At 39.2% G+C, this 25,449-nt stretch overlaps 1 protein-coding gene across 3 annotated transcripts in view; it reads left to right on the forward strand.

Annotated features, from left to right (window-relative positions):
• The window catches only part of znf609a (zinc finger protein 609a), a 107,101-nt gene that overhangs the window by 34,958 nt on the left and 46,694 nt on the right, over positions 1-25,449 (forward strand). The window contains exon 2 of one of the 3 annotated variants that reach the window (XM_084095958.1): positions 6,143-7,015. In XM_084095958.1, the coding sequence (XP_083952084.1) occupies positions 6,275-7,015 (741 nt within the window). In that variant the 5' untranslated portion in view covers positions 6,143-6,274. Of the gene's footprint in view, positions 1-6,142; positions 7,016-12,953; positions 13,109-14,782; positions 15,033-25,449 lie in introns of those variants that run through there. The other 2 variants (XM_084095962.1, XM_084095961.1) reach the window with 2 other exon arrangements.

Below are 25,449 nucleotides of genomic sequence, written 5' to 3' on the forward strand. Positions count from 1 at the left end.
TATATATATATATATATATATATATATATATATATATATATATATATATATATATACATAAGGTACAAAATATTTTTTTATAAAGAGCTCATGCTCACCAAAGCTGAATTTGTTTGATCAAAAATACAGTAAAACTTGTAATATTGTGGAATAGTATTACAATTTAAAATCTTATTTGAATATATTTCAAAATGTAATTTATTCCTGTGTTGTCAAAATCATTACTTCAGTGTCACATGATCCTTCAGAAATATGAAAACAGTTTTTGGAAACTATGATACATTTTTTCATGATTCTTTGATGAATAAAAAATTCAAAAGAACAGCATTTATTTGAAACACAAATCTTTTGTAACATTACACATGTTTTAATGTCACTTTTGATCACTTTAATGCATCCTTAGGCCTACTGAAAAATTACTGCAATATAAACACTGTCAGAGTGATCAACAAGGTATCTCTTCATTTACCAGTCAAAGACGGAGCAACTTTCTGCTCTTATGTTTACTCCGTGCACTGTCAAGGGCTTCATCATATCTGTCGCGGGTACCGGTCTTTGCAGCAATTATTTTACCGCATGATACTGCATCGCGCGCTGTTGGCATCGAGCCTGGAGAAAAGCCACACTTTTGATCGACTTTTCCACATCTTTAGGGTATTGTGTGTGTGTGTGTGTGTGTGTGTGTGCTCGCGTCTCATTGAGTATGTGCGCGAGTTTGTGTGTGTGTGTGCTCGCGTCTCATATGAGAATGTGCGTTGACAATTTGTGCGCGCGCGCGTCTCATATGAGTATGTGCGCGGAGAGTTCTCGTGTGTGTAGAGTTTGCGTGTATGTGCGTGAGCGACTTTAGGTGTGTCGTTGTGCATTTCATATGTATTTGTTTGAGCACTGACGTTGACGAGTTAACCCCTTAGGTATCGAAATCTGGTACCGAAAAACAAGTCATTTTTCGATACTCGATAGTATCGAGGCAATTCGGTCGGTACCTAAAAAGTATCGAACTCGGTACCCAGCCCTAATTTTAACTGCAGGAAGTAGATTGTACACCTCCTGGTTTTATTCCATTTATATCATGGATACTTCTATTTTCAGGTTTAAGATTATAAATGATTCACAATTCCATAAGGACTTTTTTTTAAAGATGTTCTTCATTCAGTGCCCCAAGCAGAACTAAACGTTCTTGCTAAAATAAATGACCTATATCCCAAAAGTCCCAGCCAAAACTCACATCATTGAGTTAGAAGTTGACATGTTTGGCCACTTAAACAAGCAGATCAATGTTTTAAAATAGGGATGCACGATATATCGGCTACCACATCGGTATCGGCCGATATATGATCAGTTTTGGTGTTTTCGTTATCGGCCCGATAAGAAAATTTGGCTGATATATTAAAGCCGATAAATAGTGGATTATTTCCTTCAGCTGAGACGCTTCAGATGCGCACTGATCAACATGATGGTTTTGAATTGCTTGAAATATGATTGAAATCACTTCAAAAAAGGAAAATACGGTTCAGTGCAACATGTGCAGCTCGAGTCTGTCATATCGGCTACATAAAATTATAATGAGAACATTATAATCGTGTGCTTGAGACATGGCTTTAAATGATGAGACTTGTTTTTTGTAATAAGGATCTCAAAAATTATTTAAAAAAAATTTGGATTTAGATTTATCGGCCAATATGTCAGTTATCAGTTTTGAAATATAAAGAATTATCGTTATCAGCCAAAATGTTTATATCGGTGCATCTCTACTCTGCAAAAAATGCTTCTCTTACTTAGTATTTTTGTCTGGTTTCCAGTCCAAATATCAAAAAAAATCTTAAATCAAGATGCATTTACTAAAGTAGTAAAATGCCATAAGACATTATGTCTTGTTTTCAGGGGGAATTAATCAAAATGAAGTGAGTTTTTGCTTAAAACAAGCAAAATTATCTGTCCATGGGGTAAGAAAAATAATCTTGTTTCTGTTTGAATTAAGGTTATTTTTCTTACCCCATGGACAGATCATTTAGCTTGTTTTAAGCAAAAACTCACTTTATTTTGATTAATTCCCCCAGAAAACAAGACATAATATCTTATCTAATTTTACTTATCTAGTAAATGCATCTTGATTTTAGAATTTTTTTAGATATTTGGACTGGAAACCAGACAAAAATACTAAGTAAGAAAAGCATTTTTTTTTTGCAGTGTATTTTAAAAGCATCAGTTCCACTCTTATGGAAATCAAAATATGTTGTTTTCTAGTTGACTCTAAAACATCAAACTCGAGTAGTAGAAAACATTTGAACATCCAGTGGGTTAACCCTTAAATAATCTAAAATGCTAAATCTAAAAAAGTTCTCCCTCAAAGCTCTTCAAAGTGAGAAACACAGGAGACTGATGAATGACTGTGATAGTGGAAGCTGGTCTTATCTTGGGTTCCAACAGCAGACGTTTGGAGAGCTTCCTGCAGGACACGCTCCATGTTCCCTGGTGGACCGACGGATTACAGCAAACCACTGATTAGTGTCCTCTCATTCTACCATCTGTCTCCTCGGCTATTTAAGATGCAGCTCAAAGCTGGACTCATCCTTTTCAACTTAAGGAGCGCTTAGTTTTATTAGACAACCGCCAGACTGTAGTACTGCAGTTAAACCAGTTTGTGGTTCGAACTCTCTTTTATGTGAATTGTTTCGAGTATTATGGGCAATGACTTTGACCTTTAATCACTGCCTGTCTGTTCTAGTGCTGTTCAAGACTGAATGAATGTAGAGCTTTTCTGCAGAGCTAGATCTCTGGTTGTGCTTGATGGATTGATTAGTATTCTTGAGAATCTCTAATGGAAAATAGATCATGGGCATCTTTGACATTTAAAAAGGTTTTCTGTTTCTTATTTAAAGGTCCTAAGGATCAGTGGCATTTGCAAAGTGTTAATTGTGTGATTCATGTCCACAGAAAAAAGATTATAGTAGTGAATAATTTGTAAATTTGCATATTGATGAATGTTTGACGTTTACTTTTGTTTTGACTATTTATGTGTAAATAGCCTGTTCAGCTTTATCGAGCCCAGTACTGACAATAAATCCAAATAAATGCAGAAAATGGTTTGTAATATAAACTTATCCTTTTTATGCATGAAATAAAAAAATAATCACTGTCTGGACAGATCATACAACAAAGTTCTTAGAGCTATTTTATATTTAAAAATCTGTACATTTAGATGTAAAAAGGCCTATTATATTTTTTAAAATCTGTAAATTTAGATGTAAAAAGGCCTATTTTATATTTAAAAATCTGCAAATTTAGATGTAAAAAGGCCTATTATATTTTTTATAATCTGTAAATTTAGATGTAAAAAGGCCTATTTTATATTTAAAAATCTGTAAATTTAGATGTAAAAAGGCCTATTTTATATTTAAAAATCTGTAAATTTAGATGTAAAAAGGCCTATTATATTTTTTATAATCTGTCAATTTAGATGTAAAAAGGCCTATTTTATATTTAAAAATCTGTCAATTTAGATGTAAAAAGGCCTATTTTATATTTAAAAATCTGTAAATTTAGATGTAAAAAGGCCTATTTTATATTTAAAAATCTGTCAATTTAGATGTAAAAAGGCCTATTATATTTTTTTAAATCTATAAATTTAGATGTAAAAAGGCCTATTTTATATTTAAGAATCTGTAAATTTAGATGTAAAAAGGCCTATTATATTTTTTTAAATCTGTAAATTTAGATGTAAAAAGGCCTATTTTATATTTAAAAATCTGTCAATTTAGATGTAAAAAGGCCTATTATATTTTTTATAATCTGTAAATTTAGATGTAAAAAGGCCTATTTTATATTTAAAAATCTGTAAATTTAGATGTAAAAAGGCCTATTTTATATTTAAAAATCTGTAAATTTAGATGTAAAAAGGCCTATTATATTTTTTATAATCTGTCAATTTAGATGTAAAAAGGCCTATTTTATATTTAAAAATCTGTCAATTTAGATGTAAAAAGGCCTATTTTATATTTAAAAATCTGTAAATTTAGATGTAAAAAGGCCTATTTTATATTTAAAAATCTGTCAATTTAGATGTAAAAAGGCCTATTATATTTTTTTAAATCTATAAATTTAGATGTAAAAAGGCCTATTTTATATTTAAGAATCTGTAAATTTAGATGTAAAAAGGCCTATTATATTTTTTTAAATCTGTAAATTTAGATGTAAAAAGGCCTATTTTATATTTAAAAATCTGTCAATTTAGATGTAAAAAGGCCTATTTTATATTTAAAAATCTGTCAATTTAGATGTAAAAAGTCACTGGCTGACTGATTTGAAAAGGTTGTAATAAAATGAAAAACAAAGTTACACAATATATAGAAAAAGTGGCAGGTCTATTATTTTGCATTTACACTACAAGACTTAAGATAATTTGACATACAGTATCAGATATTTTTGTTATGTCCATTGCTATAGCCTAGTTATCAATCACGCATTTAAATACGGTTGTCAATCCGGAAACTTTGCAGTGTAGTTAGCAGCATGAAAAATATAATTGCATACAGAAAGAGAGCAAAGATCGCTGCCATTATAATCACCGAAGCTCTCAATTTCAACGTGAGGTACACAAAGCTGCACACTTGCGAAACTCGTGTGATAATCAATGAAGCTCTCCACACTGTGCAGTGAATCCCTTATTGACATCGTGTTTATACTTTGTTGATTATAATGAAAGGATTCAAAACGTGAAAAACTCGTGCTGAACAAAAACTCTTTTAAACGCATCTGATTGGCCATTCCGTTCACACGCTTAACAGATAGCCCTGTCTGTGATTGGCTACAAAGATCAATGCTGCAGAAATATGTTGTAAATGATGCCTTTGATGCTCTTCACAGAGCACAAACACTCACGGGAGCGTTTCTTCAAAGCAGATGGCTATCAGCGGGAACCAGTACTGCAGAACGGCAGGTACATGGCCACATCAAATTACCAAATAAATCTTTGGCGGGACAAAGATTCATTTTGGCAGCCACCAAAATATTTTCAAAATAGGAAAAACCATGATTTTGTAAAAAAAAAAAAAAAAAACCCCACACAATTTGGGTATTTGTTTGTTTTTAGCAAGACTTTTTGCAGCATGTCTTTAATAAAAAATAAAACTGATTTAAGACCTTTTAGGTTCTGGTCCAATCTGCTGTGCTTAGTCCAGCTGGCATGGACATCTGATGCTTGCCTTGTTTTGAATATTTAAATGTAATATTTTGACACTGTGGTTAACCTTTAGGGTTAAGTCTACAGGCTGAGTAGTTAAGTGCTTTATCTTGTAACAGTTACCATTAACAATGCACTGTCAACTTCCTAAAATCATGTTAGCATGCATTTCAGCGTCAGATTTGTTTTTTTCAACTTGTGCCACGAGCATGGCATTGGTTTGCATTCAAGCTATATTGATGACCCATCAAGTTAAAATGAGCTCAACTTGATTTCTAAAGACCGTCCAGCTGGTTTTAAACACAAGAAGTGTCCTGTGTGAATAACCTAGCCTAATTGGTGTAGGAATATATCACTGTTACTCTACAACAGCCTAATTATAGTGGGCTTCCTTAATAGACCAACTAGTCATTTAGACATCCCATGGGTAGTTGGTTTTAAAAATATGTAGTTTTGCACACCCTAATATATTTAATGTTCACTTGTCAGGAAATTAATAGCAATGCTATGCAGTCTCCAAACCAGTGGCATGTTTGAGTCCAGCCGTCAGTTCTTTGATGTAAACCTGTCAGTGATGTAGTGAAGTGTTTCCATGTGTTGTGATGCAACGTCTGTTTTCTGAGCACAGATTGACTGTGCACTGATGGTGACCATGACTATGAATCAGCTGATTTTGAAACAGTTACTTAGCATGTATTTGTAATTACATTTACATTTAATCATTTAGCTAACGCTTTTATCCAAAGCGACTTAGAATTTCTTACATAATTCTTACATAATTCAGTTATGAATTATGTGGTACAGCTTGCAAAGCCTTTTTATATATGGAAAATGTAAAGTCGACATTTCTAAACCTGTTTCATGAGAGCAGTGTCCTGTCAAATGGTATTAAAACATTGTATTTTACTTACATTTCCTAATTTCTTACATATTTTCTCATTGTTTTTTTTCTTCCCCCAGGGCAACAATGTGGGTTACTGGGAAGGGGAAACCATCAGGACCCTGAGGCATTTGTAAATGTGCTTCCCGACCGCCTCAGTCGTCTGAGAAGGTCAGACCTCCCTGTGGCACGCTTGGGCCGCTGGCACTAAGATGTCCCTCAGTAGTGGCACTGCAGGCGGGAAAGGTGTGGACTCGAATGCGGTGGACACTTACGACAGCGGGGATGAGTGGGATATTGGTGTAGGAAACCTGATTATTGACCTCGACGCCGACTTAGAGAAAGACAAGCTTGAGATGTCTGGCACCAAGGACGGGGACGGGATGGCTACTGCCTCGAGCGCCGTAGCGGCATTGCCTGACAACATTAAGTTCATTAACCCGGTGCCTCCTCCACCGATCAAGGACAGCAAATCCAAAGCTAAGCGTAGCAAGAATTCCAAGGACAGTAGCAAGTCCTCAACCCCTGATGGGGGCAAGAAGGACGCCCAGGGACGGACTCAAAACGAGGGCACTGGGCCAACCGCGGGAAGCGGTTCCACGACCTTACCTTCTGGGAAAGGCTCCGATAAAAGTAACAAGGCCTCCCGTAATGGTCAGAGTGGAAAAAAGGACAAGGACGGTTCTGGGAAAAGCAAGAAGGAGAAAAATGAAGGGGTACAAGTTGGGAACGTGCCCTTGGAAAAGGACCCATCGGCCCAGGTTATGCCTTTAGGCCAGGCACGCAATACCCCATTTGAGGGGACGCAGAATTCGGACCTTGGTGGTGCTGATCAACTAGGGAATATTACCCTTGATACCAGTGGAATAGTCACACCTTTGGCTATCAAGAGCGAACCAGAAGAAGTGGAAAATAATGACTGCAGGAGCATGAAGAAAGTAAAAAGTGAGAAGGTGAGTGCACTGGTGTTTTCATCGCTCTATCAATGGGAAAGCATCTGAAGTTTGCATTAGTCTGTCTGGTGTTAGTGTGGACGGTTTAATGTTTCCAGTTATTAAGCATCTGGTTGAGTATTATAAATGGTGATTGTGTAACACAGTAGAGGTTGAAAGCTAACGCTTGTCCAACTGTTTAGAAATGAACCAGAGTTAGTGGTAACTGACATACACTGGTGTGCCAACCTGCTCTCTGCATTTCCCTTTGGCACTAGTCCAATTTAAAAAGAGGAAAACTGACATGCTTGGCTCAGTGGACTCAATCTCCAATTAGTAATGCATAGAGCTGCCAAAAGAGATTTAGGACAGCGGCCAGATAACCAGAGGTACAAGAATATGAACTCCCACAACATCCACCTTGAATACAAGAATTTAACAGCTTTAATGCTAATAAGTTGATCTTACCAATTGTCGTTAACCAAATAACCATCTTGCGAACGGGTTAAGCCTTTCGTTTGTTAGGTAACAAATGTAGAAACTCAGGTTAAGTGTCTAATATTTACATGCTATTTCTCTATCTGATCGAAGTTCTTGTTGCTCAGTCTTGTTTGATTTGAGTTGTTGGCTGATTGTAGGGGTTTTCTCAATTATTAATTTCACTCAATTATCGGCCTCCTAGTTCATAAGGAGTTTGGCAGCTGGACTAGTGTGTAGCTTGATCTCTCGTGTTAAAACAAGAATCCATGCCTCGACAGAAGAATGTAGAGTTTGGCATTATCCCCACATGAACGATACACTTTTTCTTTTGCAAACCCTTCAAAGATCATTGCAGACTAATGCATGAATGGGATGGTGTTTATCTTAAATAAGTAGTCTTCGTAGTCATTAAATTCAGAAAACGTATTGCATTGCTTTTAGTTGTGCAACTACTAAGCCTGGCCTGTGCATTACAAACAGAGAGGATCGACTAGCGTATCTGCTTACAATAGATATGAGAAATTCTTTGCGAGTGACTCAGTCAGTAGTTGTTCATACTCACAGCATTGTGTTCCCTACCTAGTGGGCCCCAGGGGAGCCATTGAAATGTAACACTTGGACCCCTTGCTTGCTTTCAATTGTGACAGGCAACCAAATATAGGCTACTGGAAGGAGCAACAAGGGGTTTTCTTTAGAAAGAATTCATGGAGATCTGTTTGCAATGTCCTTGAAAGATTTTAGTGTTTTGACTTTGATGAGGGTGAAAGGTTTTTTTAAAAGACCTTGTTGTTTTTTCAAGCCTGTTGCATTAGTGTATTTTCTGTTGTGAAGTGTTTTACTAAGATGATTTACTATAAAACATTTAAAACATTCACATACTGTGTAAAGAAAACGGGGTTGATGGTGGTCATTAGTGTGAATCATTCTCTTTTAATTTTACTCTCAGATCAGCTGCTGCAAAAAAAAGTGAAGATGTGAATCTACCTTGAGAGTGTTAGTTTAATTATTTAGCATATTTACATGCTAGCTACTAAAGAAAGCAATAACTCCTAAGTAATTACGGCAATCTATTCCTTCTTTTTTAGTCCAAGAACAGTTAACAATGGTGCCGTATAGTTGCATTGCGTTAGCCAAGTAATGATGTTTACATGCTTGCAATTCTGGTTTAATTGAAATGTTTTTGATGTAGTCTCAAGGGTATTTTTCTTCTAGCCTGATTCTGTTCTGGAGGTTAGAAAAGCCATTCCAAGCTTTGTCCCTGGTAGAAACCTTTCTGTTGGCACTGTAGTGCTTTGCGGCCAATGGCCTCCATTCATGGCTTCCTCTGACTGCCACTATTGTCTTCTGGTACATTCCTTAAACAAGCACAGGGGGTTCACTTGGGGCCTTGGGGGGAGGAACGACAACAGCTCAAACAAAACATGAAATACCTCTTCCTCATGCCTCTGAACAACCAGATCTCGAGGTGTGAGGAGGGGATGTTATCGAGTGTCAGGGAGGGGACCACACCGGCTTTTAAACCGTCTCGAAAGTGGTTTCACATTTCCTCATCCCATGATGCGGGCGGGGCGTTGTGGGCTCGAGCCGTTCGATGGCAGACAGGGCTGGTTTTCCAACCTCGCACGATCGTGCAGGAATGCAGGAGCGCTAGCATATCCGCTAATACTGCACTCGCAGTCGTTATCGCCCTGAGAATAACACGGGCTAATTTAACCCATCTCTGGGGTTATTTGACGAGGCGACCTTCTTTAATAAGGCACTTCCAGTCATGGACTAAATCAGCATTTGATATCTATAAATGTGCTGATAATACCCCGACCCTGCTCATCAGATCACTCTTTTGTAATGCTAAAGGTTACTTATTTGTTGTACTTCATATTTTAAGGAGATGATTTAGTCATCTAAATCTATTTTAGAGTTTTGGCTTTAGTTCTGTTTTAAAATTAGTAACTTTTATGCAGTGTGTGTTATTTCTTGTAATATTTCAACTGGGGATGCACATTTTATCAGTGCTATATAGATTTATTTTTTAATTTAGCCTATATAATATTTCAATTATTATAATATTGGTTGATATTGTAGCCTAGCCTACTGACCAAAATTGGATAATTAACTGTGAATTATAATTTCCTCTTTTTTTTGTTATCTTTGCCATCACATAATGCTCACTTAGTTATTAATCTTTCTTTTTTTAAACGCTAATAATAATAAATTAGCATTTAAAAAACAATGATTTTCCGTTTTAGTGTTTTTATTATTTTAGACAAAATAGTATAGAATTAAAATTCTAACATTTATCTGTTATCAGTATAATTATCAAGATTATTGTAATAGAGTGTTGTAAAGTCTTTGTGCTTTAGTTGCCCGTGTTTCAGCGCTGTTACGAGATATTCTCAATGGATATCCAGTTTCATTCAGAAGCGCCTCATGTTAAGTGAGTTGTGAATGCCGTTTTACATTGAACATGGTGTAAAGAACATATGACCACTGTTGACACTGAAACCGTTTGCTCGTCCGCAGCTCATGCCGTCATCCGTCATAGCCGTGTTGATTCAGCAGTCTGCATTTCTGACCCTAAATATAGAGGCAAACGCCATGAGACCGCACATCACGCACTGCGAGCTTGGCCCAACGGCGAGATCAGAGCGCACGTCGTAACTCTGGCTGACGCGAGTTGCTAAGTTTATTGCCCCATCGGATGGCGATCCAGGAAATCCTTTCTGAGGGTTATGTCGTGTGTGCAAATGTTTAATATTGGGATCTTTTCTGCCCATAAACTGTGTTTTCCAACATCTGGAGGTTCGCTCGAGTCGAAAACAGGCCGACCGTGGGTTCACACCCTTGCTGGCCAGTGTTATTGGCTCAAGTGGGGAATTAGCTGCCATTGTAGACTACAGCTCAGTGGATTTGTTAGACGGCCAGTGAATAAACCATCTCAAGATAATCCAGATTTAAAGAGCTGGGTGTGAGGCAACGCTTTTGTCTGCTCATGATGGTATCATCGGTTCAGAAAAGCCCCCTGAAAGAGGAATTTGCTTCAATATTTAATGTTAACACTATGGAATTAATCTCATAACAGTAACTAAAAGTACCTCAGATTTTTGTGCAAGGTTTTTGTACAGCCAAGCAAGCACCCAGTCAGGTTTTCTTCAGGAAATGTAATCTGGTTAAACCACGCGATTGTATTACTCCGCTATGTTTTTTTGGCAGTAGATGGATTAGTTCCGCTTGTAATTAATTTAAGGATTTTAACTTAGGAATGTTGTTAAACCATATGAGTTTTTTTTGCTGATTGTTTGCTTTAAGTATTGTTGCCGTAAAGGTGACTCTTTTTTTTTTTTAGTCCCATCCCTACGGGTCTTAAGCTTTCGAGAGTGCGCATTCATAATCCCGGGAGACGCATTAAGCTTTTCTTGGAGCTGCTCTTGGCAGCTGTTTTTGTTTCCTAGAACCTTATCAAAACACACCAGCTTTGGTGTAAACGCTCGATGCGTTATGATTAGCGTGATGTGCTGTGTGCTTATTTTAAACCTCGTCGGCAGAAGTGCCACGGTACCGATCCGTCAGCCCACTCGCTCTGGCACGCCGAGCTCCATTTTAAGGGATGCTGACAGGAACACGGATTGATTTATAGTTTCTCTTTTTCTCCCTGTCAGAGGGTTGATCTTGTGCTGGTAAATACCCAGGTTATTTTTTCTCCCTCTTAACACTCCTTTCATTATTTGGAGGAAATGTGTTTCCCCCGAGGCTATTTCCATATGGGAAGGCTTTCGTTGGTTCCGAAGGCTATGGTTTTGGTGTAATCCCGGCTGACATGCCAAAAACGGGATTAGATTCCCATTTATCGTTATGCGATGGCGTTCAGCACAATCTCTCTCTTCTCTCTCTCGATGTTAGAGTGTCTTCCTTTGAAAAATTCACATTGGGTTGCTTGTTTTGCCTGGTGCGTAATTGCTACATCCTCACCAATAAATCCAGCGGGAGATAAAGATGGGGAAGTGGGAACCATTCAATCGTGATGGCCTCTTTCTCTCTCTCTCTCTCTCTCTCTCTCTCTCTCTCTCTGTCTCTCTCTCTCTCTGTCTCTCTCTCTCTCTCTCTCTCTCTCTCTCTGTCTCTCTCTCTCTCTCTCTCTCTCTCTCTCTCTGTCTCTCTGTCTCTCTGTCTCTCTCTGTCTCTCTCTCTCTGTCTCTCTCTCTCTGTCTCTCTCTCTCTCTCTCTCTCTCTCTGTCTCTCTGTCTCTCTGTCTCTCTGTCTCTCTCTCTCTCTCTCTCTCTCTCTCTCTCTCTCTCTCTCTCTCTCTCTCTCTCTCTCTCTCTCACTGCTTTTTGATTCAGCCATTAACTCTGACAGTCAAGTCATCTTTTTTCTTTATAATTAAGCAGTGTTTGCTAAGACAACCATCGCTATTACTATTATTCATACATAGTAAGTATGTAAGGTTGAGTTGGGAATTAAGGACTAGCCTATTCTTATTCAGGACCAGCTTCATTTGTTAAAACATACTGGTACTGAATGATTTTCATAACATTCGTTTTGAACGAGTTGTACAACAGCGTAACTGTCTGATTCAAGATCCAATTTGATTCTTTTTAATGTTTGTTTTTCACCTTCATTTATCCAGGCAAGTCAATTGTCCATGAGTTATCAGTTTTAGAGTTTTGTTGTAGCAAATGGTATTTATAAAAGTGTTAAGGAGAAAGTGTTTTTGTTTAATGCTAATTATATGGGGGGATATCCATCTTTTATTCTGTACATTATAATGCTGTGATGCCTAAATTCACTTTAACCATTTAAAACAATTGATTTTAAGTGGGTTTTATTTATATATACACACACACAAAATAGAATTATTATTAGTATTTTTATTTTATTTAAATTTTGGCATTGCTGGTCATTCCTACTTTTCACAATCTAAATCAAGTTGTACTTATTTTTAATTTTTTTTTAAAACAGTTACTGAAAGATTTTCACGATGTTCAGTTGTGTTCACAATTCATACATGCAAAACACTACCAGTGCAGATTCACGATTGAATGACTCTTGATGACTCTTTGACTAAAGGGATGCACAAAACAAATAATGCTAATTAATATGAGGATTGCTCCTTCAAAAGTACTAAAAGAATCAAGGCACCAGAGTTGGGAATCAGAATCAATTCCCATCCCTACTTCAATGCTACATTGTCATTGTTTTCATTTAATTTGACTCTTATTAATATTGAAATTACTTAACCAAATTGGCATATTCTGATCTTTTGAATTTGCTCTCAAATGAAGAAGAATTTGAATATTGTGTCAAGCCGGTGGCGAGGCCTGCAAAAGCCATCAGAGAAATGCGAAACAAAGCCCTTTCATGGCCGCCTCTCCCCTCCCTCCTGTTTTTCTCCATCTTCTCTCCCTCCCGTCCGCATGTGCTGGCTCTGTCTCTTAGTGGTGTAAGAGTGTGTGTGTGTGTGTGTGTGTGTGTGGCGAGCTGTGGGGGAAGGGAAGAGCTAGCGAGAGAGAGCAGCTGTCCTTCGCTGTCAGCCAGTGCATTTCCAACGCCGCGCCTCGTTTCGTGTCTCTGTGCGTGAGTTGTGAGAGGAGAGGAGAGGGGGAGGGAAGAAGAGGAGAGTAAACGCGCGAAGGGAGGGTAAGATCCATGCTGTTGCAAGGAAATGCGGTTTTCAGTGCAGAGCCGCCGTTCAGTTTTCTGTTCTTTACCGTTGACAGTGTTTTAGCATGTGCATGTATGAGCGTGTGTGTGCTCGCTTGTTGCACGTGCGCATTCTGCCAGAGTGGCGGCCATGTTTGAAAAGGGCAAATGAGAAGAGGAAGAAGACCCAAGTAGGCTAAGTTTTGCAGGTTTTATTTTTATTCATTTTCCGTTACATTAAGGGATCTAATTTGAAGACAACATGAAAGCTTTCGGTGTAAATGTTGATTACACAGTGCGCGAATCTAAAGCGGGGATTCCCAATCCTTTTTTTGAACTATTTTCACCTAAATATTAATTTAAAGCAGATTTTAAGTTAATATTTCAGTATTTTAACAACACATTCACAGCACTACTAGGGATGCAACGATATGAAAATTTTGTCCGATAACCGATAATTTTTTTTGTTTGGAAACCGATATATTGGCTGATAAATCTAAATCCAAATTTGATATAATTTTTGAGAGCCTGATTACAAAAATAAGTCTCATCATGGCTCAAGCACGCGATTATAACGATTATATTACAGACTCGTGCTGCACATGTTGCGCTGAACTGTATTTTCCATTTTTGAAGTGATTCCAATCATATTTCAAGCAATTTAAAAACATCATGTTGAACAGTGCGCATCTGAAGTGTCTCAGCTGAAGGAAATCATCCGTTATTTATCGCCTTTAATATATCGGCCAGAATTTCTCATCAGGCCGATAATGATAACGTTAAAAACAAACACATATCGGCCGATACCGATATAGTTGCCGATATATCGTGCATCCATACACAAAACTGTTATCTGATGTTGGTTAATCGGTCGGCCACATGCAATGCATGTAAACAAAATACTTAATCTTTTGTTTCCTACATGTTTTTTCTCTCCAATTTTTTACATTATAATTAATTTGCTTTTCATCAACTCACAAACCCCTTCCAGTTCCTGGCTGAACCACCATAGGTTCACAGACAATATTTTGTCAAAATAAACCCTAATATTTGGCAAAATAAACCTCAGCAACGACTTTTCTCTTTTGCTGATGTAAGCAAATCTGTGTGGGCGGGGCAGTGACATCACAGCCTACTTTTCACAATCACTTTGGATGAAATCAAGCACCTCCCCTTATTTTTTCTCGATAAACATTCCATTCAACTTAGAAAAATGTGAAATTACTAAAGTAAAATGTGTTTTTAAAAAACCTTTACGTGTTGTCGTCTTCCAAAAAGTGTAAATAAAGAACAAAAAGAGACGTGTACGCTCAAAACGTGAGCAAGACAGTGTGAAAGAAACCCATTCACGGCTTGTTTCTGAGATCCGCAACCTCCCTTTTCTCATCCCAGACCATTCCCAAGTTGACAGCAGCCAGGAAGCCTGTACTCCATTATAACACTGCTTTTCCAGTTGGGAGAGGAGGGGAGGTCCGTCTTTTCCTGGAATGTCTCCTCGTTTTGGCTCTTTTGCTCCTGGGCCGGAGTCTCTTTGTGTCTTTTCCGCGACGAGAGGTTTCTTGCCACACTGTAAATCCTGTGCTGGTGTTTACATGAGTGTCGGCAGTGACCTTTTCTCATCTCATTTCTTTCCCTGTCTCTCACATTTGCGTTTTTTTTCCCTTCTCGTAGTTCCTCCCCTTTCTCTCACCCCTCATGCAACTTTGGCACAGCGTCTCGGCTCTTGAACGGAGAGGCTGTTAAACTCGCTCACCGCACAATTTGTGAACGCTGCCCCTGGGTATTTTAGGCCCCTGGGTTTGCGATCCCGGAAACGCCCATGCTGTCCTGTCTACGGCTCAAACAGAGAGAGAAAGACTCGTCTGAGCTGCAGTTATGAAAGCAAAGGACATCCAGACAACATACACCGCCAGCTAGGAGGGTAAGAACTCAGGAGACAAAGCTACAGCGTTCAGAAAACAGACTGACTTTACTTGCATCCACAATTAACTGTGCTAAAATACTGACATTTTCATCTTTTTCTCTCAGTGCACTAGACACACTCATCTACTCAGAGTTTAAATAACAAACCCAAAATTATTTGATTGAATGCAAACAGGAACGGCATCCTAATCTTTGCTTGTTGTGTTTATTTTTCCAGGAAGTGTGTGGTAATACACTGAAAGCGAACAGTGCATTGTGATGCAGTTACTATCAGTGAACGTATCTACATTACAAGATTTGCAATAGCAGAGATAGCTTTGTTGATTAGAGAGTGATTGCTTCCAGTGTAGACTTGAATTGGCCATCTGATTGGAACAGGAAGATATCTTGAGATGCGTTTGAACTACTTGACATTTCGTTTTAACGCAAGATGCTCACCGATATTTATAGACCAACACTTGAAAATCTAACAACTAATAAACTAAAGTCTTTATTTTAGCACTTATGAAAAGTTTTTGCAATTAAAATGGTTGGCAAACATGTCCTAATTTACTTGGACTGACTTCAAGCTTTTTATTTAAGTAGGATGAACGAAGGTTTAAACAATGGTGTGTCCCTGATAACCCTGTTCTCATGGGCTCCAGTTTACACGCTCGTATTAGAACAGACGACGGTCTATAAATGGGTCAAGACAGAGGAACTTTGTGAGTCAGTCCATTGATTGTGCGCTGAAAGGAGAACATGAGCATATCTGTTTCATGCTCAACGTCTTTGTGCTTTTGTGTGAATGTGTGCCACTCCCCTCACCGGTTCACACTGCTCTTGTGTGTAAACAGCGTGGTGTTAACCGAGGTCAGGACTGCACAAAACCACAATGTTTTATTCATCTGTTTACCTCACTCTCGCTCTCCTTCCTCTCTGCAAGCCAGCCGCTACAGGCCCGATCCACAGACTGTCACACGCTCAGACCCGAGGAGGCCATAGCGTTACACGCGAGCCTCTCCGATGAGTCTGGACTGGCCCTCCTGCTTGTTTCTGTTTCGAGCGAACAAAAAGAGGAGCCAGATGTATTTTTCTATCCCCTTGTCTTTTGCTTTTTCCCTAAAATGTGAGAGTCTATTTACTTCAAATTATTTCTTCTAATTATTTTAGTTAGTTGACATTGCAACATTTTTAATACGTAATTTTTGTATTTTACTTGACTTAAGCTTTATTGGTAACGCTTTACAATAAGGTTCATTAGTTAGCATGTATTAACTAACATGAACTAACAATGAGCGATACATTTGTTACAGTATTTATTAATCTTTGTTAATGTTAGTAATAAAAACACAGCTGTTCATTGTTTGTTCATGTTAGTTCTCAGTGCATTAACTAAAGTTAACAAATACAACCTTTGATTTTAATAACATATTAGTAAATGTTGAAATTAATATTAACTAAGATTAATTAATGCTGTAGAAGTATTGTTCATTTTTAGTTCATGTTAACTAATGAACCTTATTGTAAAGTGTTACCGCTATATTTTATAGTTCCTTTAAAGGGGTGGTAAAACGCCTTTTTTCGAAGGCTTGATTGTGTTTGTGGGGTGCACTGTAACGTGTTCATGCTTCGTTTTTAAAAATTCGCATTATTTTTCACATATTTAACCATTATTCTACACTGCTCTGTCCCTCCTTGTAAAAACGGTCGGATGATTTCCGCGTTCTATGAAGCCCCGCCCTCAAAATACGCAATGGGCTCAGATTGGTTAGCTGGCCCAGTGTGTTGTGATTCGCTAACCGCCAAGTGCACGTTGTTCGGAAACGTCACGCCCCCTTATCTTTACCGGTAGTTTGTGCTTCAGTAAACAACGGCGTCAATATTGCCATACCAGTTTGAGCCCGAGTCAGACCCAGAGAATGTTAGTGGATCGAGCAGAACCTGTTCAAGAACGGCTGTTAAACGTTTCAGAAAGGTATGTTTTTAAGACTGCAGATCGCTATATGACACTGTTAATTTTGTATATTTAGAACGATTGTAGCTAAATATCTGTCGCCTGAACTATTAATCCAATACGAACACTAAACATTGGCTTTACAACAGTAGCCAAATCAAACACAAAACCATGTTTAGCATGCCTGTAGATAAACAAGCATGTAGATAAACAATACATAAAAGCTATAATCAAAGAATAATTTACACTGATCACATAAACGACAACACAACAACCACGAACATTCCAAGTTCGCTGCGCTGGTGATATTAAACAGAAGTTTGTATGTGTTTGTCGGATAAGTATGAATTAACGTTAGCATTTAACAAACTGGTTTGTGGAGCCAAACAGCGTTGTCCTTCGTTTACTTCCTTGCTACAACGTACAATTAACAATACGAACTATTACAGGAAAACACAACGCCGAAAAATAAATCATACTTACAGGTTGTGGCCCGTAAACAGTTTCTGTTTTTAAAGTTGGAACTGCTCCATCTTTCAGGACTAGCCGTTGTGCGAATCCTTCATCGGAGGAGGGGTTTATGTAAATATTGGGCTTAGTGATGTCAGCAAGCCCGCAGGAATGTGGTGTAGTCCCTACTGGCCGTTTTTTGTAGTTCTTAGAAATTGATTTCTTTAAAAGCAAATATCTCCCTTTGCTTTAAACTTTGAAAGTTGTAACTTTGCAGATGTTGTTTATGCTCAAACAGCAACATTACACACTAACTAAAGTTAGAAAAGTGAAATCGTGTTTTACCACCCCTTTAACTCGATTTACTCTCAATACAGAGATCTGATAAGCGGTGTAACAACCCATATCACATGCTCTCTATAAATGCTGTATATCCAATGTCTTCATAAACCGCAAGCCTTGTTGTGCAGATTTGCTTGTGTTTGGTCTAGAAACTGAATCTGACATCAGATTATTTATCAAGAGAACAATCGGTGCCTTTTAGGAGGAGGATATCACACTTAATGCCCTGCTCAAATCTGAGCTATTTTTAAACGAATCCACAGCTGTGGAAGAGCTATGAAAACCACCAGGGGTTTGTGGGTAGTCATCTTTTTATAAGCTAATTTGTTCTCAGAGCCTGAGATCTCAAGCTTTCTTTTTTTTTTTTTTTGTTCTTTCTTAAAGAAAAGAAAATTTAATTTAAGATGATCGCTACTGTGTTGGTATCAGACACTATGCAAATTGCCTGCTAATAATCATCTAATTTCAACCCCTTTTTCGACATTTTAAACCGCTTCTGGTGAACTGACAGCTGAAAGCTCTGGCGTGTTCTCATTTACAACACACACCTCACACTGATAATGAGCTCGGCTGGTGTCACATCTCCCTCTGGGTCTGATGCTGCCCGGTCCGGGGATAGACTGTGGAAAAACGTAGCTTTCTCTCCGACAGGTACACTGACAGGTTAACAGCCGTCCGTCTGGGCCTGATGTGTTTTAATGAGATTACCGCGCTGACCTAAAAGTCTACCGCTACTGCGACTTTGAAAACGAAGGAATAATATGTTTGTTTTCCAGGTCTTCTGAAGGGGCATTTGCACTGAAAGCGATTTGCAGCAACAAAGCGACCTCAGGTCATTAATTTTCAATTAGAGTTGCCGATTGTTCAAATTCATGCAAATGAACTGTCGTTATAGGAACGCCAACTAGTAACCAGATAAGAATCGCTGTCATTATGAACGCCCTTGTTCTAATTTTAGTAAGACAAACTTGACCGTTTACCCAGCGTTCCCGCAGGCGTGGCGTCACCCGAGTATCTTTGACTATGCTAGTATGCAGATGTATGTGAGCAAGGTTGGGAGGATGGTGAAGGGAAAACAACAGAGTCATGCCTTTTTTATGTTGTGTGTTAAAAAATGCATCAGGCATAAATGTTTAACGGCAGGTGCCAGTTCGGTTCAGGCTCTCTGAGAGTTGCTGCTTGTCTCGCCTCATCTCTCCTGACATGACCCAAACTTTACCGCCAGACACACACAAAGTTTGGAGAAATGCTGTATGAATTCTTAAGATGGCAGAGCTTTGTTTATAACCCTTGTTCCCCTATTCTTCATCTGTCTGAGTTTTTTAACCTTGATTTGCTTTTAGATGTCATTTAGTGTTTATTTAAATGTCTAAAGGTTTTTTTTTTTTTTGGTCTTTTTTGTGCATTGAAGACATGATGACTACAAACAGCAGGATAAATCTGTTTTAGTGGCATCTTCTTTTTCTCTCAAAGGCCTGACACACATTTTGTGCAAGCATGCAAATGCATATTATGCAAATCCTCGGGCCTCCCCCTCTCCATGTCACATTTCACCACCGCAAAAGTACCAAAATGTACCATAGTAGTACCACATTGTTCTTTGGAAGTGCTTTATTGACACAAATACAACAGTATATGAATATATTCTGTTCCATGGTCTGTGATACAATCACTCTTGTACTACCAAAGTACTGTTTTGTGCTGTTTCAACTAGGGCTGCACAATTAATCGAATTTCTAATCGCGATTACGGATGCCAGGATTACGTAATCGTTCAAAGCCGCGATTACAAAGTCCTCTTATATTATTCTGTGTGTTTAAAGCATGAGGCGAATCACGACTACTTCAGAGAACCCAGCACAATAGGAACTACCCGCGACGCCAGTGTGCGCTGATTGGTCGAACACACGCGAAACACCAGCACCCACCATTTTTATTTACTTAATCCATGAACTAACTCTACGAGCATGGAAAACAGTGATAGATGGACCTCTCAACCTTTATGCCTAGTAGAAAATCCAATGCAAGTTTGAGGGGACCAAGCGAAACAACATGATTATGTATTTCTGCTCAGCTAGCAACACTGCAACACAGCAAACGCTAATACTTATTCATCTACTTTGAGTAACAGTTCTATCTAATAACGTATTGACTGTTGATCGGAAATGACTGTTGATCGGAAACTAATGAAGATGTCTCCATCCTCAGGCTCTGCCGTTCTCAGCACCGTCAAAAAAAAAAGTCTGCCTCGCCGTCAAAATAAGTCACAACAAGAAGCGTGGCTTACGTCACTGCAGAGTTCATACTGGTGGTGCGAATGCAACCAGGAAAACGGCCATAGGGAAACATTAGTTCTCGGGCAAACACCTTAGTGGCTAGGAGCTACCCAGTGCGAAAGCCCCTATTATTATACCATGCGCACACATATACACACATACATATACATATATATAATTATTTTATTTTTTTTATTCATTAAAAGTAGAACTGATGTATAGTTGACATTTGAGGCTTAATGCTATAGAAAAGCAATAAAAGTTTTTTAGTAAGCTTGTTTTTTTTTATTAAAAAAAATATGGCATGCAGTTGCTTCAAACAATGGTATAAAGCTATTCAAAACATCATTCAATGTAAATTGTGATAATCATAATTTCAAGGGCATAATCGACAATAATAATTTTTTGTCATAATCGTGCAGCCTTTTCGGTTTTTAACCCGTCTTTGAACTTTTCATTTGTGTCAGTGACCTGTTTTTGGCTTTTTGGTCTATGTGTCTCATTTCTGTCAGACATTTGGTTAACCTGTTATTTGCTCTGCATTTTGCAGCCATGCAGTTTAGCGTGTTGTTCTGATGAAGCTCGTGCTTATCTGTTTGTGTGAGGTGGAAGAACAACTCTCAGTATGACTATGTTGCACAAATCTGAAAACCCCTGTATGTTTTCACTGCTTTTCCTCAATGCTATCTGTTCCTCTCTCTCTTACTTGCTTGTCCTTGTATCCGTAAGGCCCTGAAGGTGCAGTCGGGGGGAGGAATGAAGGGATTTATGAGGTGTTAGCATGAAGGGGCCCCCCGGCCTCCTGCGTACTGTGTGTTAGAGAATGTCAAGCGTTCTGTGAACTGCGTTGCTGCGAGAGCCATTGCACGCAGTGACTGCTCAACTGTGGAATGTGTTTTCAGTTCACGGTTCATCTTCCAAACCTGTGTGTCCATGTAGTTCCTGGGCTTACACCCTGAACTGTGCAACAGAGAGGTTTGTCTTTGTCTGTTTCTTGAAGAAAAACACATCAATTGTTAACAGTTGCAACAAAGTGGAGAAGCCACCGCTTTGAAAAGAAGATTTGTTACAGTTTGAGAAAAGCTGAATGATTCAGAAGGACTGCACTGTTATGAAAAGCCTCACGCTGAACCCCTCGATCCATTCGGATTCCCATGTGATTGCCGTTAACCTCCCCTCACTTTCCCCAGCCCAGCCAGTGTGTCTTTATTCCAAACCCTCAACTTCTCCACTCCACCTACTTGATGGCTTTTTGCTGAGGATTAAACAAGGGGTGCTTTGGTTCCCACTTGGGGAGCTGTGCAGGGGCTCGCGTTCCTGCAGCCCTTCATCAACGGCAAGCTGGGACACAAAGCGGGCATGTGTTCTCTGCCAAGGGACCTGATGGCATTTCTGGGCCTCTGAGTCTCTCTGGATTAGTGCCCTGGAATCCGGCTTCCTGGAAGCAGCGAGCCAGACGGGCCTCGTCAGCGGTACCTTGTCACATGCCCGGCCATCCATCTGTAGACTCTCTATCAGGCTATTGTGAAGAGAGGACCCTGTTCCGAAACGGCATGGAAATTCAGGTATCTGCTCAATGGTTTTTTTATTTTTTATATATAAAGTTACCCCAGCAAATGGACACTTAAAGGAGCCATGGATCAGAGCCTTATATCAAATGTCTGCAAGACATTTGTATCTATGGTTACCATCAGACAAAGACGAGTTACTGAGAGGAGTGCAGGTGAACTAAGAAACATTGGATGCTTTTGCTCTTAATGCAGTTATGCAGAACTGAACCAGAAGAACCTGTATAATGAATGCCATATCGTTGCCAAAATCTGGAGTTTAGACAGTCCTTAAGTAACTTGCTTCAAAGATGTCTTATCTGTGATTGGTGACTGATTTTTTAAAAACACGATTATAAATCCAGGTTTCATATGGCCCTCACACATCGTGCATCTTCTGGATATATTTGCATGAAATTGGCTGAATTTATTGCCCTCATAATGAAAAAAAAAAAAAAGTATCCTTTACCTTTAAAAGTTTCAAATACATGACCTCAGGTTTTCTGCAGAGAAGAGTTTCTGGCACTTGGCCAAGGTTTCATGCCTGGCAGAAGAGGGGAGTGTTTGACCCCACAAATCGCCACAACGTTGCTTCCACCTTGGGCAGGGAAAGCAGTGTTCCCACATCTTTACCCCTGCATGTCTTCTGAAAAACCAGCAGCGCCGCCTCCCACATCATATTTGGCATTCTTGCGTTTCATCAGGCTCTGCCGGTTGGTTTGAGGAGGATTTGTCCTTATTAGATACCCAGAGAGCCCTGTGGTTAAAACCACAATCATATTTCCCTACCGTTCCTGGCAGAGCAAATGTGCTGAGCCCTAAAAGATGGGCCACCTGTCATCAATTGTGCCTGAATTAACTTGTCTTATTTATGGACCTGTAGGTCAAAACTGTTTTGGATGCAGCCGCTCTGAGCCCCAACATGTCTGAATTCCCAGAGTATTTTCAGAAGTCTTCAGCCAGTATATTCCTGGCTCTTTTGCTTAAAATTCACTCTTTCCCCTCTCTCTTTGAGTCAGAATTGATTGAAAGCATCTCTCTGCACTCCTGGAGTGCTTGCCTGCAGGCTTCCCTCCAGAGAACACTTAAGGACTTTTCCACTCCTTCTGACAGGCACCAGTAATCAAGTCCTTGTCCTGATCCAGGAAACATGTATTGGTATTCAGGCCCTGCTGTCTCTCTCTGGCTGCCGCTGAGATCGAATCAGCATGCTGGTAATTCATATTCGAGACTGTCCTCGTACTGCACCCTTCCCTGAGGAACAGTCATAATAAATGCAGGCAATTCATCAAAGTTCTGTAGATCTGCCTATCTCAGCTTGGGAAAAAATGGATATGTTTGGACACATTCACCGGATTCGGCTCAAATTCTGTTCATTGTGCGGTGGGAGAAATGCTTCGATGTGTGAATATTTTATAAGCCCTCATCTGGAGTGACAGGCAAAAGTAGCTCTTCTTTGTTAATCACATGGATTAAAGATATATTAAAGAACCTTATTTGACACGCACTGGCATCATTGCAGTCAGGAAGAGGGATAATGAGCAAGAAAATGCCTGAGGGCTGGAAGAAGATACTTTCCATTTCTTCTCCTAATGCTTGTTTACTTTATTCAGATGTCTTTGTCTTTATCTTGATTTTGTTTTTTAGGTTCATCAGCTTTGTACGCTTTACAGGTGCTGTGGTTTTCTCTTTCTCTCTAGGTGAGAATTTGTGTGTATGGACAAATAGGGAGGAATTCAACCAAAGGTACCTGGGCTCATTTGTCATGCTAGTAAATGAGCTCAAACACGGCAAAAATCAAATCAGTTAAGGCTTGTTGTATGACAAGTGAAAATATGTCTGAACGAGAGACCATTTTCCAGACTATTCCTTTGCCAGCTGACAGACCTGCCATTATTAGCAAAGTCTATTTGAAATTTGATGGTTTTCTCGTTGGCCATTTTGCTAATGCCCTTGTGCAGCTCTTTTCTAGTTCACAAATGACGATAACGGTATCATACATTTTTGCATCTTTATCTCAAATCAGGCAAACAGAAAACACTTTTTCAGGTCAACAAATGGAGCTGTTGGTCACTGTTTGCATCCAGCTAATAACTTCAATAACAATAATCAACCTCAGAAGGAAGAGCTGTTTTTCATTGCACAGTGTGTGACTTTGTTTGAAATGACTACAGGAGGTGCAACAAATACTGACCCTTTAGCCTCGGAAAGGCCACATCAAAGTCCTCAAAGTCTGTTCTGGAAGCAAGCCAGACTCTCTCTCTCCCCCTCTCTGTAATCTGTGGTTCACCTCTTCACTGAGTGCAGGAAGGCACTCTGGGCTCTCATTTTCTAGTCTCTCTGCCCTGCAAATTGATCCCTTGGCACTGGATGAAATGGTGGAGTTGCCGAGTTCTCAGATAAAACCCCTTTTCCTCTCAAGGATCTGCCTCACAAAAGGAAATTGGGTTTTTCTTCTGAGCCAAGAGAGTTGGTGCGTGCAGATTTCAGTGTTTTCATGGCTAAGCTACTAAGTTACTTCTAAAATGTACAGGTGATTATAACCAGAATTCCAGAGCACAGTCCAAACAACAGAGGCTCTGGAATGGTTATCCAATTATCAGCTCAACCCTGACAGGAGTTTTAGGAAAACCAAGAATATCCCAACTTGAGCTGGGTAATTTACAACCTCTTGACTTGAGTTTGGCAAAGTTTGAGATCTCCTCTTGGGATACATGCATTTAAAATTCCTTTGCAATCATTGGATGTCAAACATCTTGTTATTGTTAACCCCATCAGTAGTTTTTTTAATCTTATGTATTGTTTTTTTAGAATTGATAACAAAAGTGTTCAGTGGATGCAACACCTTCCCATTATTCCATGTGCTGTTGAATCTGGGCTCAAGTGGGTGGCTAGCTCTGCAGTGTTAGCCAGTGTCATAACTTCTCTCTTTCCCCTCCTACTCCTCTTTCTTCCTCACCCCTCTCTGCCTCCACCTTCCCACCTCCCGTCCTCTCTCATTTAGTTTTATCTGGGCATTAGCGGATTAAGTGCTTGAACTAATGAGGTCATCAAGCGGAGGCTTCTCTCTGAGAAAGGCGAGAGTGTGAAAGAGAATTTCTCATTTTAGAGTCCATATTGTGGATCCCCAAGAGCATTGTGGGCACGGTCTTCTCAAGGGTGTTGTTGACGGCATCCACCAAAGAGCTTTGTTGAAGGATGCTCATGGATTGATGAAACCACACACAAATGCTTATCTTTATATCAGCCATGGCCTCACTCCCAGTTCCTCTTCATGCATCTTGTTACCTGTCACTCATAAAGTAGAAAACATTCTTGGACTTGATGGGCTGTAAGGATCGTTGCTTTTCGCTGAATTTACAGGGGACCTGCAGCCCTTAATCTCCCTCTTACTTTCTCTCTCTTTATGTTCCTCTGAGCACAGTTTGCTCAGGGTTTGTCCTTGCCTGCTAAATGTATTTAGACTTCACTTCACTCCTCTGTATGCAAACATTTGAGTGCATGCAAAGCGTTAGCCACATCAGATTGGGATGTGGATTAAAGTCTGTGGTAGAAACGTGTTTGTATTCCTGAAGTAGCTTTGTTGGGAATGGGTCATTATATGTTGTTTGAAATCTGGTTGATGTATTAGGCCTGTAGTAAGTGTAATTATATAGATAATAGTTGATGTTTCTGTTCGATTCCATCCATAGTCCTGATCCAAGACCCGTCGTTGCCTACAATAAACTGCTTTCCTTAAAGAAGACCCATTGTGATATTTCTAAGTGTATTATCAATAAAGGAGCTTGTTGCAACTGGCTTATGTTATTTGGTGTTATTCGCTGACTGATGATGGGTAGTCATGTTTTCCTGTGTGGATGAAAGC

This window comes from Abramis brama, assembly GCF_963993115.1.
Source record: "Abramis brama genome assembly, chromosome: 20".
Classification (NCBI taxonomy): domain Eukaryota; kingdom Metazoa; phylum Chordata; class Actinopteri; order Cypriniformes; family Leuciscidae; genus Abramis; species Abramis brama.